This window comes from Notamacropus eugenii, chromosome 1 (assembly GCF_028372415.1).
Source record: "Notamacropus eugenii isolate mMacEug1 chromosome 1, mMacEug1.pri_v2, whole genome shotgun sequence".
NCBI classification, from domain to species: Eukaryota; Metazoa; Chordata; class Mammalia; order Diprotodontia; family Macropodidae; genus Notamacropus; species Notamacropus eugenii.
In genome coordinates this window covers 716,814,803-716,833,143 of record NC_092872.1, presented here as the reverse complement: position 1 = coordinate 716,833,143, position 18,341 = coordinate 716,814,803, and the positions used below count along the sequence as shown (strand labels likewise).

General features: G+C 47.6%; 1 protein-coding gene across 8 annotated transcripts; it reads right to left on the bottom strand.

Moving 5' to 3' along the window:
* POLM (DNA polymerase mu) lies at positions 1-14,039 on the bottom strand. Of its 8 annotated transcripts, none has more exons than XM_072636730.1 (13): positions 13,742-14,020; positions 13,036-13,216; positions 12,495-12,599; positions 10,314-10,484; positions 9,645-9,716; positions 7,987-8,107; positions 5,128-5,260; positions 4,745-4,847; positions 3,607-3,861; positions 1,517-1,600; positions 1,253-1,358; positions 490-612; positions 1-373 (listed from the first exon to the last, which is right to left on the bottom strand). In XM_072636730.1, exons 1-13 carry the CDS (start codon positions 13,933-13,935, stop codon positions 348-350), a joined length of 1,674 nt encoding a protein of 557 aa, XP_072492831.1. In that variant the 5' UTR covers positions 13,936-14,020; the 3' UTR covers positions 1-347. The 8 variants fall into 8 exon arrangements, with proteins under 8 accessions (XP_072492831.1, XP_072492834.1, XP_072492835.1 ...); XM_072636733.1 differs by having other exon boundaries at positions 13,348-13,880; XM_072636734.1 differs by having other exon boundaries at positions 13,036-13,211; positions 13,348-13,880.
* Between the last annotated feature and the right edge of the window lie 4,302 nt (positions 14,040-18,341).

Sequence of the window (18,341 nt, the reverse complement as noted above, 5' to 3'; positions counted from 1 at the left end):
TCCTTGCAAAAATAGACATTCCTTTATTTCTATTTTTTTTTTTTGCATTTACATAGAAACCACTAATGCCCTGAGTATGAAAAAAGGCAAAGAATTACAGGCCCTACATTTCTAAAGGGCACTTTGGTCCAGGCATTCCAGGCCTCTCCTGACTCTGGCATTCTGTTCTCCTCAAAGCGCCAGCTGAGCAAGATACATAGATCTCTGCCACACAAGTTGAGTGATTTTAAAAGACCCGAGGATTTTCAGATTCTCCAGACTAATCTTAAAATATCTTCACTTTCCCAAGAATCAGGATGCGGAGGGATTGGACACAAGGAAGCCCAGGTTTCTCCCAGATGAGCTCCTCAGGGCCAGAGATGACTTTCTCGGACTGTTGGGAGGAGAGCAGGATGGAATCATCACCAGACCAATGTGTGGCAGGGTAGGCCCCCCCTGCCACACCCAATCCCTGCAGTCCCCAGGAAGTGTTCTTCTCTTGCTACCCACAAATGGAGGCACACATGGGATGAGAGACCAGGGCAGTCAGGCATTCCTCTGTTCTGGTGCAATGTATTCCAGGCCCAGGTGTGTGAAGATGTCTTCCTCTGAAGCTGCCGGTAAGGATTTCTTCTGAAATAGGTGAGGGGAAAAAATGGCCACAGGAACAATCAGGGTCCAACTACCAACTAAGTCCCCCAGGGGATGAAGAATGGAGCCTTGGAATCAGTGAGTAGTCATTATCCAAGCCATCCTCCAAAGGAAGTATCACTATGAGGTACTTGGCCTCTTTGGAAAGGGAGAAAGGCAGCCACTGTCCTGCTGGACAGCTCTCATACTTAGGACATCAGGCCTCAACTGACCTTTTTGTGACTTCTACCTATGGCTGCTGGGTATGTCCTCATGGGCCAAACAGAACATTTCTAATTTTTCCTGTATAGAGCAGTTTTTCAATTACTAGAAAACAGACAACGTATACACAGATGATAGCATAGAAAAAGGAAGCTAGACGGATAGATGGATAGTTACATAGGATAGAGGGAGAGAAGGATGGATAAATAGGACAGAGATATAGGGATAGATGGATAGATAGGACAGAGGGAGATAGATATATACATGACAGTTATCTTGCCCTTGCTTTAACCCTCCTCCCAATGTCTTTGGGCTAAATACCCATAATTCCTTCAGCTGCTTCTCACAGGGCACAGACCGAAGGTCCTTCACCATTCTGGTCCCCCTTATTTGCACGCTCCCAGTTCTTCCTAACCACTACCTCCTCCATCCCAGCTGTGATCAACCCCTGCTGTCCTGGAGGACCAGGGTCCAGCCACACTTCTTGTTTTAGTGCAGGGATTTCTCTGGGTTGGAGAGGGTACAGACTGTAAAGAGAAAGGCAAGCTGTGGGGGAGGGCTAGCACCGCCCCTCCCCCACCCCCTGAGCAAGAACCCAAAGACCCTGGGGGGGCCATGGGGGCTCAGAGGATGAGCAGAGAGCAGTTTCTTTTGTACCTCACCACCCCTCTGCCTTGGTGCCTACCTTTTCTGGGTCATAGAGGCCATGGCTGTTCAGCAGCAGTTGTTTCTCTGCTCGGCCATACCTTCGAAGCTCCCTCTCAAAGTGCTGTGGAGCAGAGTGAGAAGCATTTATTAAGCACCTATGGTGCTACCAGGCACTAGGGATAGAGAGACTGGTTCCTGCCCTCAAGGAGCTCCCAGTCTGAGGGGGAGACAACATGCCAATAACTTATGAACAAGCTACACCCCACGTAAGTAAGGAGGAATCAGCAGGGAAGGCACCAGCAAAAGAGGGGTTGGAGAAGACTTCCAGTAAAAGATGGGATTTTAGTCAGGACTTAATGGAAGCTGGGGAACTCAGTAGGTAGTGCAGAGGCGGGACAGTGCCCCAGGTATGGGGGAAAGCCAGGTCAAGTATCTTACTGGAGAACAGCCAGGAGGCCAGGGTCACTGGATCACAGAATAAAATTAAAAGAATAAGCATTTATTAAGCACATTTAAATCCAGCCTCAGACATTTCCTAGCTCTGTGAACCTGGGCAAATCACCTCATTCTGTTTGCCTCATTTTCCTCATCTATAAAATGAGCTGGAGAAGGAAATGGCAAACCACTCCAGTGTCTTTGCCAAAAGAGCTTCAAATGGGGTCACAGAGAGTCAAACATTTTTGAAACGACTAAACAAGAGACATGTACTAAATTTCAGGTACTACACTAAGCATTTTACAAATATTATTTGATCTCAAAACAACCTTGGAAGGGTAGGTGCTATATTATACCCATAATAAGTAGCTGAAGAAACTGGGGCAGAATTAAGTGATCTTCCCAGGGTCACACAGCTAATAAGTTTTAGAGCCTGAATTTGAACCCGGGTCATCCTGACACCAGGCCCAGTGCCTTATTCACTGAGCCACCCAGCTGCCTCTGATTAAGTGGTGGGGAGATGGTATATAGAGACTGGAAAGGCTAGAGGAGGTCCAATTGTTGAAAGGGCTTTTCATATCAGATGATTTTGTATTTGTTCTTGGAGGCCACAGAGAGGACTTTATTGACTAGGGCTGAATGACATGACCAGGCTTTAGTGGCTGAATGGAGGACAGACTGGAGTCTGGGAGATGGGAGGTAGGCAGGCTTCCCTGCAGTCAATTGCAATAGTCCAGGTGTGAGGTAATGAGACTCCACACTAGAGTGGTGCCAGTGTCAGAGGAGAAAAGAGGGTGGATTTGAGAGATGCTTCAGGGCCTTGGAAACAGCTTGGACATGGGAGGTGAGAGACAGTGAGGAGGCCAGGATTACTCCTAGGCTATGAGACAAAGGATGGGGTTGCCCTCTATAGTAATAGGGAAATGTGCTGGGGACAGGGTTTTGGGAAGAAGTTACTAAGTTCTGCATTTTTTTTTTAGAGGGGGAAGGCAAGGTCACATATCTAGTCAAGGGTCCGAGGCTGAATTTGAACTCAGGTCATCCTGACTCCAGGACAGGTGCTCCATTCACTTCACCACCTAGCTGCTCCTGTTTTGGACATTTTGAGGTTCAGATATCTCCTGGATATCCAGTTGGAGGTGTCTGCGAGGCAGCTAGAGATAATTGATTGTCGGTCAGGAGAGGGTTTAGGGCTGAATTAAGTCAATCTGATAATAACTGAATCCATGGGAGGTGAGGAGATCACCAAGGAAAGTAATATAGAGGGAGAAGAGAAGAGGGCACAGGACAGGGCCCTGAGGACACCTATGGTTAGAAGGAATGAGCTGGATGAAGACCCAGCAAAGGAGATACAGGAGTGGTCAGAGAGGGAGGAGAAGAACCAGGAGAGAGAGAGAGGTGTCCTGAAAACCAGAAAAGAAGAAAGTATCAAGGAAGGCCGTGATCAACCGTGTCAAAGGCTGCAAGGAGAATAAGGATTATTAGAGACGGTTACCAATGACTGACCAGTCTTGGGGTAGGCAGCCACAACCATCAGCCCTAGAGACAGAAGAGACTGCAGTGGCCAGCTAGGGCAGACCTCTCATTTTACAGATGAGGAAGCTGAGGTGCAGGGAGTGAAATGACTTCCTCAAAGTCCTTTAGTGTCTCCTTGCAAATATTTCCAACCCCAGGAAACTACCACATTGTTACCTGGGAGCCAGTCCAGCCAAGTAGGGCAAAGGGAAACTGGCTGATAGGGGTTACGACAAGGTCCACTCTCACTGCTTTCCCATCCCTGGAAGTCTCTCCAGTCTCCAGGTGGAAGAACATAGGTGACTTTGGGAGCCAGAGAATGGACAAACATTTCTCATAGGCATCCATGGCAGTGTTATGGGATGCTTTGTGGCCAAAGTCCTTTAAGTCTTGGTAATGGTTGCTTTGGGTGTGTTGGTACAGAACAAGCCCCTGGGAGGAGTGAGCATCAGAGACTTAGAAATGGAAATAACCTTAGATGTTATCTAGTCCAGCCCCCTCCCATCAGAGATGTCAGAGCCCAGAGAGGAAGCTCAAGGGCCCACCAGGACAGGATTAGCACCAAACCCAGGGCTCTGTGCTGTACAACCTAGCTGTGTACATGCCAGAGGCAACAGTCCCTCAGGGGTGTGGGGAAGAGGGAAGCCTCCAGGGGTGTTTACAGGGTCCATCGGCACCAGGATGGCTGCCATGTCAGTCTGCAGGCCTCAAGTCAGGGTGGGAACTGGTAGTAATTCCACTTACTGCTCAACAAAGAACTTTTAACAACAAAAGGGTCTGATCGGTACCTGGCACATGGCAAGTACTTAATCAGTTCCCTTTGAGTGACTGATAATAGTCCCAAATTCCAAGACGTCAAGTGAATTACCAAAGTTATACAGCCAGTCTGTGGCAGAGACAGAATCTGAATCCAGGTCTTTTGAGCCCAGATCTGTTCTCTTTGTATTTAACTATAACCACCTCGCCAACCCACAGCTCCATGTCTCAGGAGAGACCTGTTGGCAGGTGGGTGGGGAGTGAGAGAGACTGCCTGCAAGTCCAGATGATTGCCTAGGATCCCCAATTAACACAAGCACACACAATTGTGTGTGGTGGTTACCCCAGGGCTCACTTTCTGTAGGAAAAGTCTAGGAAATCTTGAGCTGGTCAAATGGAGGCAGGGGAGGGTTTCTGGAATGGGGCCCCCAGGGACCCTTCCTCTTACCTGAAGAAGCCTCTGGTTTGGGGGAGGGGTCTCCTCCTTGGATTGGTGGTGGTATAGGAAAAGAACAGGAAGGATGAACTTTGATTATCAGGGTGCCCAAGCCCCTCTCACCTGGCTCTCCAGGAGGCCCATCACCTTGGGGATCAGCCCGGCCTCCTGCCCTTCTACAGGGTGGGTCATAAGGAAGTCCACATCATGACCTTGCAGCTTTCCCCTAAAGAGGAGGGCGGAGAGATTCTCCCCTTGTGTCTGAATATTCCCTTCCTCCTCCATATCCCCTATCCTCCTAATTCCAAGATCCCCCCAGTACGGGACCCCGCAGTTCTACCTTCCTCATCACATAGAAGGAAGCACCACCCCTAATTCTGACCAAGAGAGTAGTGGGAGCAATGGGCACTGCAGTGGTTACACCAGGTTTCACTTTCCTGAGAAATCTGGGAACCCCTGCGCTGGTCAAGGGAGGCAGAGCAGGGTGCTTAGCCACTTTCTCTTACCTGCGAAAGCCACCAGTCAGGGTCACAGTGGCACCAGGAAGTACTTGATGTACAGCCTCCTCCACGATCCGTTGGATGGCATCTGCCTCTTGGCGCCAGACTGGACTGCTAAGGTCCTTGAAATGACGGATCCCTGCAGATGCCCGAGCCTGGCTCAGCAAGATCGCCCTCAGATCGAATTCTCAGCCCTTTCTGGCAACCCTGGCAGAGGCCACTCATAGCACGTACAATGTCCCAACTCAGGGGCTAGAGAGCCCTCATTTTTACCCAGTGAGCTATCCACAAGGGTACTGGGGCTTAGTGAGGATGTTTAGCTTCGAGCTCAGACTCACTTTGTGGCTCTGCCCAAATTATTCATGCTGTGTACCTGTATTTTCCTATCTGTAAAATGGGCCAAAGGGTCATGGGATCTCAATGGAGGGAAGTGGGGTGTTTATGTGATTATAACCATTATAACAATGCCTTTCAGCATCATTTATTTGTCTCATTTCCTGTTGACTAACCTTGAAATCAGCCACCAGTCCCCACGGAACAGGGTGGGGTGAGAGTGTGGAGGGGCCACCCAGGTGGCCTCCCTCCTTCCTACTCTTTGTTTAGCCACAAGGAAAGGCCTCTGAAATAAACACATGCCCCTCACTGCCCACTCACCACCCCTAGGAGCTCAGAGAGAGATAGAGGGCCACGGGCACTCAAACCATGACAAAGGAAAAGAGTCCTCTTCCTCACGGGAGGGAGAAGACAGGGCTGAGGGGAAGGATGGAGGAATGAAGTCACAGGGTGGAGGGCAGAATGGCCCCAGTGTCCAGAAAGTAGGCTCCATCTTCTGGTCACCACCCAGTAGGATGGAGGTGCCTCCTCCAGAGTCAGGGCCACTGAGGTCATTGCCCTCACCTTTCTGTACAGGGAAAAAAACTTTCCTGGATGCAGTGGATGGGCCATGGGACTTGGAGTTGGGAAGACCTGGGTTCAGATATTGTCTCTCAGACTCTTACTCTCTGGGTGACCAGGGGCAAGTCCCTGAACCTCTCTGGGCCTCAGTTTCCTCCTCTGTAAAATGGGAAGTCTAGACTCCATGGCCTCTAAGGTCCCTTCCAACTCTAAATCTATACTCTATGATGTCCAGGCACAGTCACAAAGACTACTCACACGCTCTCAGTCATTGAGTCCAGGGCAGCTGGGTGGCACCATAGTGCATCTTCCTGAGTTCAAATCTGCCCTGAGATGCTGAGTAGCTCTGTGACCCTGGGCAAATCACTGAACCCTGTTTGCCTCAGTTCCCTCATCTGTAAAATGAGCTGGAGAAGGAAATGGCAAACCACTCCAGTGTCTTGGCCAAGAAAACCCCAAATGGTGTCATGAAGAGTTGGACATGACTGAACTGACTAAACGACGATGATGATGATGATGATAGCAAATTACACAGTACTTTAAGGTTCGCAAAGCAAACATCTTGTTTAACCCTCATAGCAACTCTGTGAGGTGGATGACATTACCATCTCAGTTTTACAGATGAAGAAACTGAGGGTTGAGAGAAGTGGCTTCCATCGGGCCTGACCAAGCTCTCCTTTCTTTGTCCCCTAGTGCATCCAACCCATGCTGATACAGAGGAGGAAGCCCCTCATTGTTCTCTGCTTCTGGGTTGTCCTTTGGTCTCCCCAAGTGGATCAGGGCCGCCATGTTTGCAGGGCCTGGGATTTGTGCTCTCTTGTCTCCCATTGCTAGAGATGAGCTTAAAAAGGCTGGTGATCTATTGAACCAATGAGAAACGTCAAAGGAAGTTGACTTTAGGATTTCTTATCTCTCCAAAGGCCCTCCAGGAGCACAGATAATTAGGAGTTGACCAAATCTGAGTCTTCCTCTAGCAAAAAGTTAATGTCCTGGGTCCCTCCCCTTTCCTCTCTACTCCTCAGTGTCCTTGTCAGATCCCAGGGGTTCAATGATCCCCACACTGAGGATTCCCCTTCCTCAATATCAAGCCCTAATTTTGTTCCCAAGCTCCAGCTCCTACACCAACCAACCATAACACACTTCCTGGTGGATTTCCCATAGACATCTCACATCCACTATGGCTACAGCAGAGCTCACTGTCCTCCCCTGCCAGCTCCAAAGCCTTCACTTATTTCTGTCAAAGGTACCAGCATCCTTTGGGCCACACAGGCTTGCAGTTTTGGAATCATATGCTTCCTCAGCCCCTGGATCCAGCAGAATGTAGACACTTTAAAGGCTTAGTTTGTGTTTAATATCTCCACTGCCTGGCACTTAGCAGGCTCATAATGAGTGATAGAATGCCCACCTGAGCCAAAAGCTGGAGACATTCCATCCCCCAACGCCTTGCAGGTGAAGATTCTGAGAGAGAGCCACCAGGATCGAGCTATCTGAGGAAAACCCTCAGTTTTCCCACCTCTTCAAGAAACTGAAGCACAGGAGAGGAGAGTCAGGAAGGAGATAAACATACATTAAGTGCTTATTATGTGCTAAGCACTTTACAACTGTTATCTCATTTTAAGCCTCACAACAACCCTGGGATAAAGAAGCTGTTATCACACCTATTTTACAGAAGAGGAAACTAAGGCAAATGGGTTAAATGATTTACCCAGGGTCACGCAGCTGCTAGCATGTGACTGTGACATGATTTGAACTCAGGCCTTCCTGACTCCTGGCTCACGGCACTGCCCAGCTGCCTTGAGGTAGTAACTGGAGCCAGAGGGCCTCTAGCTGTGTGTCCTTGGGCATGTTGCCTAAATTTGTCTGGGCCTCAGTTCCCACCTGTGAAATGAGGGGGGCAGGGTGAGGTGTGTTGGACTAGATGATCTTTAGGACTCCTGGCAACACTAAAATGCACAATCCCATGATCCTCACCTGCCTCTTGCTGCCGGTTCAGTTTTTTGATCTGTCCTTGGAGATCATCCAGGGTTCGGAGTCCTTCCCGATACCATCTGTCAGCAGTCTTCACCCCAACTCCAAAGATCTGGGTGAAGAGCTGGTGGGAGGAATTCACACAGGACAAAGCGCATCTTAGAAAATAACCATTACAGTCATGTTAGGTGCGCATGTTTGTGTGGATGCACACATATGTCATAGAAACACACGTATTACACAAATATTTATATATGTGTGTAAATATATATACAGTACATATATATACACACATAAATTATATATACACATATACACACGTATATGTATATATGTGTATAAATCTATCCATACGCATACACACATGCACACATACCCACACATATACATACATGGATTGTCCCCCAAATCTTAGCAAACTTCCAAGCATTCATAAGCTTAAATAATATTTAATAATAATTTAATAGCTATTATATAATAGCTACATAAAATCACTAAGATTTTTGAGACACCTTTAATTTTTTTTTTGTTTTTTGTAATTTTGCTCAAAAGATTTCCAGGACACAGTGGGGTGTTTGTACGTGTGCGTGTGCACAACATACATATATGACAAAGGTACCCAATAAGCCTTTAAGAACAGATAAGGAGGTCTGCTGTTTGGACAGGGGCACTGGGAGCTCGCTCCCCAACTGGGAATTGCTGGAGACTGAGGAAGGGTGAGTCACTTGATGGTGAAACAAGTCAACCAACCTCCGAGGAGCTTACTCTGCCTACACAGGGCACAGTGCTAATAAACACCGGAGGTACAAAAAGAGAGTAAACAGCCCCCACTCAAGGAGCTCACATCCAAACGGGGGAGACAAAATGTAAGCAAGCAGCTGAGCGCACATGAGATACAGAGGTGAAAGTGGAAGGCGATCTCAGAGACTAGCACTAGAATGAGGATAGGCTTTTTGCAGTAAACAAGTGTCAAAGGAAGCAGAACTTGAACTCAGGCCTTCCTTATCTCAATATTTGATTCACTGGCCCTATCTCTGTACTACTTAATAAATCAGGGGAATTTATTAAAAAATTATTAAATTATTTTATTAAAAATTATCAAAATTAATTTATTAAAGGAGTTCTAGTTCATAACAACCAGAGAAGAAAGAAAACTAACAAGTGACTGGTGAAAGAAGGGAAGTAAAATCCAGAATAAGGCCAGATGACCAGGAAAAGTATTCAAAGCATAATGTCCAGAGTATGGAAGCTCACTTCGAATGACCTGAGAGGCTGGAGGAGAAAGCCCAGGACAGCACACTGGGGTGTCTTTTAAAAGCAGAAGATCCACGTCAGCTGATCAATATTTATTAAGCACTCTTTATTATTATTATAGAATAACATATCATATAATAATATATATTATAATAATATATTAACGTAAATAATCATTACAATTTATTCATATAAATAATTATTTTATAAATTAAATTTATATTATATTTATAAATTATTACTTTATATTATATAAATTATATATATATATTTATAAATCAATATCTCTATCATTAATTTTGTTAAGCCAGGCACTGGGCCACGTGATGGGCAAAGAGAAGGAACTGTTTACCCCACTTGCATTCTGCTTTTTTCTCTGCCAAGCTCTCTCCCCTCACTCCACTCACCTTCATTGTCTGGTATCTCTCGGATTGTTTCACTCTTTCAACTTCACTAGAAACTCCATGTTCCAATAGCTCCTGTTGAAACAAAAAGGACCAATTGGTGAGAGACTGAGCCTGGTAACAGAAAAGTCGGATGAAAAATCATGAGATCGTAGATCTAGGGCTAGAAAGTTCTTCAGGGGAAAATGAGTCTAACCCCCTCATTTCACAGATAAGGAAACTGAGACAGAAGTGAAGTCACCTGCCTGGGGTCACACAGCTAGGAAGTGTATGAGATAGGATTAGAACTCAAGTCTTCCTGACACCAAGTCTAGGGCTCTGTTATACCCTACTCTCTCTCAGGTAAATTGTGTGACCCTGGGCAAGCCTAAATGCCAACAGTATGTAAGACACTAGAGGAATGATAAGATTCTCAGGGGCTTGAAAATGCTTAGACCACAAGCTAAGGGGATCTGGCAGTCAGGGGCTCCTTCTCACCCCTCCCCACATCTCTAGAACATGGGGGTTCAGGCACCATGTCTCCCTTCTACTTCTGCAACCTACATGTCCCTCTGATCTGTCCAAAGTTTCAGGACCCTGAGGGATGACTGGGAAAGGAAGACAGGTAAAAGGGTTTAGTGGTAGCTCGAGTGATTCACTCCCCTCAAAGGCAAGAGGAGGAGTGGAGATTACCTGCACAATCCTGGAAGAATGCTCTCCAAAATGGGGAAGCCTTCGCAGCTGGCTCATGTTGGTGATGGGGCCAGGCAGGGCCCTGAGTACTGAGGCAGCCCGGCGAAAGGAGATGAGCCGGCCCTCGCTGCCCTCAAAACCTGCAGCCTCTGCCAGGGTCTCCAGGGCCTCCTGGAAGGATGACAGCCATGTCAAAGAGCCTCATGTGGATTACATCACCCAAAACAGCAACGGGAGCTAGCCAGACTTGGAATGGATGGCTTGGGGACCTTGTGGGCTTCTGGCCAATTTTGCTGTTCAATAATTTCAGTTGTGTCTGATTCTTTGTGGCCCCCATTTTGGGGTTTTCTTGGCAAAGATGCTGGAGTCATTTCCTTCTCCAGTTCACTTTACAGATGAAGAAACTGAGGCAAACAACGGAGTTAAGTGACTTGCCCAGGATCACACAGCAAGTAAGGGTCTGAGGTCATATTTGAACTCCTCAAATGGAATCTTCCTGACTCCAGGCCTGGCACATATCAAATAGATATCGCTTATCTATAATGGGAATTCTTTTTAAAGTGTGGGTCGTACCATGTGGCTGTTGAAGTCATAGGTTCGTACATTTAGAACAAGAAGGGGACCTCTGAGGCCACACAGTACCCACCTAATTTTATTTTCAGTTCCAAATTCCCTCCTTCCACCCCTCTCTCATCCGTTAAGAAGGCAAGAAATACCACACCATTATACATTTTACCCAATTTTACAAAGGGGAAAACTGAAAGTGAGACTGGACAGTGGCTTGCCTGGTGAACAAAGGATCTGCACCGAAATCCACTGAACTTGTACACACTGTGTCATGCTCCCTGTACCCAGAGCTGCAACTAAGGATGGGCTGATTGGGTCTTTGCTCCAGGGTGCTGATGCTGAGAGGTGTACATTTCATCAACTCTCCCTACTCTCCCACACCCTAGAGGAACTCCCTCTCAGTTCTGACTGCCTAATTTCAAAGTCCCAAGAATAGCAGGAGTGGCAGTAGATCGGGAGCTCCTTGAGGGCAGGGATTGCCCTTTGTCCCTCTTTGTATCCCATGCTGGGCACACAGTAAGTGCTTAATAAATGTTTACTATCGATTATTGCTAAACTTACTCTCTGAGCAACCAACCACCAGAGAAGGCAAGGCAAATCCAAAGGCCACAAATGTGGCCTATAAGACACTAGGGGAATGATAAAATTTAAATGAGAATTACTTCTTGCCTTCAGGAGGCTTAGGGTCTAGTGGGACATGTGACAACAGGTGAGAAGATTTGGACACATAATAACATAAAGTTGTATTAGAACAGTTCAAACATAAAGTGCTAGGTGAGGTCTGGGGGGCTGGTTTTCACAGGGGAAGGGGTTCAGAAGAGTACAGAAATCAAAGAAATTTTCATGGAAGATAGCATTTGAATTGGGCTTTAAAGGACACATTGCCAAATAAGTGAAAAGGGGGAAGGGAAGGCACTTTAGGCATCAGGAACAGCATGGACAAAGGCATGGAGGTAGAACAGTCAAGGTCATCTTTCAGAAATATGCCTGGGGAGGACAGAAACTATTGAGAGGAACAATGTGAGAGATAAAACTGTTGGAACAAAAAGGTAAGTGCTTTGACCTACCTGAGGCGGCAGGCTGAGCCCAGCAGCAAAAAGGGAGGGAGGTATCAGATCGCAGAAGGCTGGGAAAGGATCATAGATATATAGCTGGAAGAGACCTCTGAGGTCAAATCCACGCCTCTCATTAATACCAATTTGGAAACTGAGGAACAGAGAAACTAAATGACTTAAATTGTGTGACCCTGGGCCAGTCACTTAACCTCTGTTTATTTCCTCAATTGCAAAATAGGTATAAAAACAGCACTTACTTATGAGGTTGTTGTGAGGATTGTAGAGCATTGAATGCAGTGCCTAGTATATAGAAGGTGCTATATAAATGCTTATTCCCTTCTCTCCCCCTTACCTAGTGGGGTCACATAGCTAATAAGTATCTAAAGTAGGATTTGAACTTGGATCTTTCTGATTCCAGGTCCACCAATCTATCTGCTGCCCTGTTTAGCTGGTTCACCTGAGGGAATTTAGTTTGGTAGCAAGACCAAGGAAGATTTGGAAGAGATGTGTCTGTACTGTGAGTCCGATCTCTGGGGAGGTCTATGGCTTGAGTCTTTACCGTAAAGCACAGATTGTGGTGGGAGAGAGGTGTGTGTCTCTGACATGCGTAGGCTGGCAAAGTGTCTGGATCTGAATCTGCCTGGCTCCTCATGGATAAGGGGACCTGTAAAAAGATAGAGTGAGGATGACCAAGGGAAAGCACCACCATCTTCTGCTCAAAGGAGAATCCTAAAAAAAATCAAAAACCTCATTTTCATGCCCTGTGGGATCCCCAGACACTGTACCCCCAAAGTCACTCTGAGATAGCCACACTAAGGCCAGGTCTATTCTCCAAAGGCATCAAAGAAAGAGAGAAAGGACCCATGTGGACAAAACTATTCAGAGATGTGCATTTTGTCCCAGAGGCCACAAGAAACTTTGGTCATTCTTAAATTTTAAAGACTGAGGCCAGTTCCCTGGGAATCTACTAACACTGAGCACTCCCAAGAGAGATCCAGACCAAGGCAATGGCCACAGTCCCACAGGCTCCTTCTCCAAGGTTCTAGTAGGTGCTTCCATAGCATCTCTTGGGGTGGTCCTCCCCCCAGGGCCTAGCTCACCCCCAGGCAGTGTCGGCCTTCCACTGGTACAGGTCTCCCCTGACCCATGCTTTCTGTGAACCAGTTGATATTCAATAGCAGGGGCCTCTGAAGGCTCCCAGAGGCCCCCAACACACGATCCAGCCAGTCAACTGCTTCTGCTGCTGAAGTCCCCTCCATCACCACGTGGGTCACTTCTGGGCTGGGGCCACACAGAACAAGACAGAGAAGACAGTCAGAAGGGGAGCCTTTCCCAGGCCAGGGCCAGCCCACTCTCCCCAGAAACAGAACTTTCCATAGCTGCCCCCTCTCCGGTTCCCATATCCTTCCCACCTTAGCTGTTCAGAGGCTGCTTGGATAGGACCCTCCTGTAATCCACTGTACCCTAGGGAAATCCCTGGCCTCTGTCCGTGCCCCCTGGGCCTGCCCACATCCTCCTGTGCTATTTTCTTCAGCGTTACCTCACCTACAGGAAAACCTCACTCAAAATAACTCCCTCAGCAGGAAGCCCAACCCCAGGCGCGGCCAGGCTTGACCGCCTCGGTCCTACGTGGAGGAGATCAAAGGCTTCTGGGGGCATTTTCCCACGCTCAGGGACGGGGTCAGTCGGAGGTGCTTGAGTCTGTGATGCGGGCTGGGCACGGCGGCACAGCTGGGCATCCTTGCAGTGCCCCTCTGTGCTTTGTCCTTCTGCACCCCTCCCCAGCCCGGGCTCCCCGTCCGTCACCTGTAAGCCTGGTCCACACGGAAGCCCTTGGCCCGGGCCAGCCCGGTGAGGAAAGCCCGGCGGCTCCGGCCCATGTGCCGCTCGGCCAGGTAGACAGTGACCCCCGGGAAGAGGGGAGGCGGCGGGGAGGGGGCTGCGGCTCCCCCGGCCCCCGCCTCCTGCCCCCGCCTTTTCTTGGGGGGCACCAGGGCCATGCCGGGGGCGGGGCAGAGGGAAGGAAACCTCGTAGCCGCTGGACAGTGGGGAAGGGAGGGGGGAGAAGCCGCTGCGGAAAACACTGGGCAGCTGCCCTTATGCAAATCAAGCGCGAGAGGCTCCGCCCCACCGCCCACGCAGGGGCTGGAGAGGGCCTCGAGGCCACGCCCTAGGCTCCACCCCCTGTAGATACCACTGGCCAAGGCTCTGCCCAGTCACCGTGGGGCTGAAAGGTGGTGACCTGGCGTCAGCCCCGAGCAAAGGCATGGAGAGGGGAAGCAGTGAGAAGGGAAGCCCCTTAGACCAGAGAGGGGGCTCCCCCCGCCCCAGCGCTCTCAGTGTGTCTCGGCCTAATCTCAGCCCACGGACCCAGGGTGACCCTTTTGTCCTCGAGTGGCGTAGGACAGATAAAACGCAGCACACTGAGGGCTGCCTGGATTTGGTCAGACAGGAAAGACACTAAAAAGGGGTGAAGAATCTTACTGTCTTCTAGTCTAGTTCTCTCAGAAGAGGTTGCTGATTGTGAGAGCACAACCTCCTGCAGCATTCCCTAATCCCCCTTCTCACAGGGGCTGGTGAGAAGGGGGGGCAGCTCCCCCTCCGTCTTGGTGGGGTCAGTCGAGAGACACAACTTGTGCTTCCCCTAAATCCCCTCATGTGTCAATGGGGGCCAGTTGAGGCAAACACGGCATTTGTGCATTCAACCCTAAGGGTTCCCCATTCCCTGACCAGTGACCACCTGTTTTATAGGCCAACAAAGAAGGCATATTGCCAGCAATAGCCTCATAAGCCTACATCACCCCATCCCTGTATCTCACTGCGCAGCCGCAGCGGATGTTCATGTTATTTACCGTTATATAACTATGAGCAAACATGGTGGAGATGTTTTGAACCATAACTGTGGGAACTCATATCTAATACCTGGGAACCAAAGGTTGTTATGGCTTTGGATCCTGGGAAACTGAACTCTGAGAAATAATAACAAAAATTCACTTCACATACACTAAAATCCAACTTACACTAAAATTCACCTTATGTGCAAGTGGATTGTAGGACTCCAGGCGGAGGCGTTAGAATCTTGACGAAAGATAACATTGTTACGCTCTTTAAGGCTGTTTACAAAGTGCTTTGTCGGTTACCTAGTTTCCTTTAAGCAGCCCCTGTAACCAATAGGCCCCATCCTCTCCCCTACCTGTTAGTGCCCTCCTTCTAAAAACACCTGTTGGGGTAGCCCCTGGCCTCAGTTTTCTCATCTGTGAATTGAGGGAGTGGGCCCAAGTCACTCGGATCAAGCTCTGAGGTCATCCCACTCATACACACACAGGGGTAGATTGTAAGCTTCTTAAGCGCAAGGATTGTTTTGCCTGAGTCAACACTAGGGTCTGGATCGGTGAGAAAAATGAATCCTGCGAATCGACCCATTCCTCTATGCCCTGCAGATTTCTTTTGAACTGAAGCCAGGGGTGTGCAGGTGAACAGGTAACACCCCAGGCCCGGGGTAAGGTGGGGAATGTGCATGTGGTACATTTTAAGTCCAATCTTCATTATTGGCATTTTGCATTTTAAGGGTCCCTTTCATCTGGCACTTCCCACAGGAAGCTTCTGCTGATCCCCTAGGTGCTAATGCCCCATCCCACCCTAAATGATTTCATGTTTGTTTTGTATTTGATTTTCTATGTTCCTGTTTCCCTACAATAAACACAAAATCATCGAGGGAGGAAATCGTTTCATTTCTTTGTGTCCCAGGTGTATACAGTAAGTGCTTAATGAGCACTTGTTGAATTGAACAAGCCTTGAAGGAACTGTGGAAATCTGAGAGGAGATAGTGCATTCCAGGCAGGAGAGACAACCCCAGAGAAAGAGAGAAGGGACAAGTGAATGTCACGTGGCCTACTTAGCTAGCCGTGCCTCCTCTGGTCTGCCTGGCTGGCCACCTGTTTATACTGTTCTGTGAACTCTGTGTTCCAACCCATCCCAGCTGCTCTCCATATGTGACATTCCACATGGCAAATAGAGAAATTGATGTTTTGTCCTAGAGACAAGAGGGAACCAATGGAGTTTCCTTTACAAGAGAATGAGGAAGTCAGAAATGACATTTTTAGGACTACCAATTAGGTAGCCAGCCATGGGGAGGAAGGCTTAGGGAAGGGGAGAGGCTGGAGGGGAAGATGCCGTAGCAAAAGTTCAGGGAGAATGGAATTCCGGCTCTGCCATTTTGTCAGTCAATAAACATTTATTGGGTACCTACTATGTGCCAAGCACTGTGTGTTAAAGATGCAAAGAGAGGTAAAAGACAAAGCAGTCCTTGCCCTCAAGGAGCTCAGTCGCACACTTGTGAGCTCACCTGTGTAGCTTTGGGTAAGTCTCAACTTCTTCATCTGAAAATGAGGAGGTTATACGAATGACCTTGGAGGTCTCTTCACATCAACTATGACTGCAGGTCCAGACCTTTAGTTTCCTGGCTCAGTCACTTAGTCATTCTTGGGTAAGATATTTGCTTTCTCTCTTAGTGTCCTCTTATGTAAAATGAGGGGATTAGACAAGATGATTTCTAAGACGCTTCAAGACCTAGTTGCAAGAGGGACCTCGCTGGATCCCCACCGCAGAAGGGAAGAGATTAAACAGCTGCAGCTTTCTCACCTCCCACCAGGGGGCGACCTTACTCCATCACTCCATCATCATCATCACCACCAATCCAACTGTTTGTAGAATGTTTTTCTGAAAAGGACAGGTACGAGTGTGTCTCTGTATTAAGTTACACAGAGAACACTAATATTACTTGCTGTCCTCTTCTTTCTTCCATCCTTTCTTTGGCATCCTTTCTTTCATCTTTCTTTGGGTTATGTGTCTTGCCCACATAGTGTCTGAGGCTGGATTTAAATGGTGGTCCTCCTGACTTGGAGGCTCGTGCTGTAACCACTACACCACCTAGCGGCCCCTTGCTACACTTTTCAATGGAGGAGATTTCATGCAGGGTGTTTTATAAGTGAAAATTTTGTTTGTTTATGCCAGGGTGTCAAGATAGTCTAATTGAGGAGGGGGAAACCAGATTTGGGGCATAGACCCAGTAAGACCCAATGATGTAAACACAGACACAGATCAGAAATTCTGCAAGTCTGGAAATAAGATCAACTACCAACCAACCTCCTTGAGGTCCCTTCTGGCTCTCAATATAGTAATCCGCACAGATCCAGTTTCTGTCGCCTTTCTTAACCTCTTTTCTTCCTCTTTCTTCTCCTCCTCCTTTACCATAGCTTCAGATAGTGGCTTCTCAGCTCTGGACCCACTGAACCTCACTCCTAACATTCTATCTAGTACATTGGTAGCATCACTGACAGAAAATCTTGTGGCACTTGTAGCTGAATGTGATAATGATGGGGTGTGTGTGTATATATATATATATATAGCTAACTGATCCATGAGCCATTTCTGTCTCATAAGGTGCCCAGAGAAAGATGACACTGAAATTTGTAACACCAGAATTGTGTTACCCCAAGTACGTGGGGTTTCTTCTTTCATGTGTTTCCTTGCTAGGTGTCTCTAGGTTTATGTCCACTCTTTCCCACAAATACTAAGTAAACTGGTAGGACAATGTGATCTAAGTTTACGAGTGGACAATGATATATTTATTATTTCTGTTTGCGTAATATGAATTGTTGTTATAGCTTTCACCTTATTGTTAAGTAAATGGTTATGTTAAAGATCTAATGTGTCATCTTTGTGAAAAGCTGGATTTGGGTTAGTAGGAATACACTGGTGGAGCTTAAGAGTTATACTAGTGAGGAGAGTGTATTCCTTCACAATAAGGTTATTTGTGGTTTAGTGTAGACATATGGTGATCCTTTTCTGAGAAACTAGAACTGCCAATGTAAGAGCAGGTTCTGATGAATGAACCAAACCAGAGAGTGTTTCCAACTTGTTTGGACTTACCAAAACTTTAAGTCCCTTGGCATAGCGTTTGAGAGCCCTGGGTCACCTCTATACCATGTTAAAGAACTAGGAAGCTAAATGATACAGTGGATAGAGGTCCCAACAGCTACTAAATGCTAGATTTGGGAGGTGACTTGAGACCCTTGTCAGGAAGATCTGATAGCAAACCACTGATGGAATCACAAGTAGATGGGCAGCAGGTGTGAGCTAGGAGGTGCTACTCAACTTTGGGGCTTGGGGGCAAATCTCTAGCTAAGGATAAATGGTCCCAGCTGTGAAGATCTGGGGAGCTCATGGGCAGGAAGACAAACCGTCCTTCTGACTTGGCCTGTGGCCAATGAGAGTTAGGACTCTTATTACCCTGGACCATATGTAGTGAAGTCAGGTTGTACATGGCAGGAATGTGGACAAAAGGCAGAGACACAGGACATTGGGTTACCTCTCAGATCTGCCTGGATAGATTCAGGAAGACCTT

Bases quoted from the DNA above. Each gene is read 5' to 3' on its own strand.
- POLM (XM_072636730.1), bottom strand. From the start codon at position 13,935: ATGGCCCTGGTGCCCCCCAAGAAAAGGCGGGGGCAGGAGGCGGGGGCC. The intron at 3,862-4,744 runs GTGAGAGGGGCT...CACTCCTCCCAG, and splicing joins TGGGCCTCCTGGAGAGCCAG to GGGCTTGTTCTGTACCAACA. The intron at 374-489 runs GTGGGTAGCAAG...TCCTCCCAACAG, and splicing joins TCCCATGTGTGCCTCCATTT to TCCGAGAAAGTCATCTCTGG.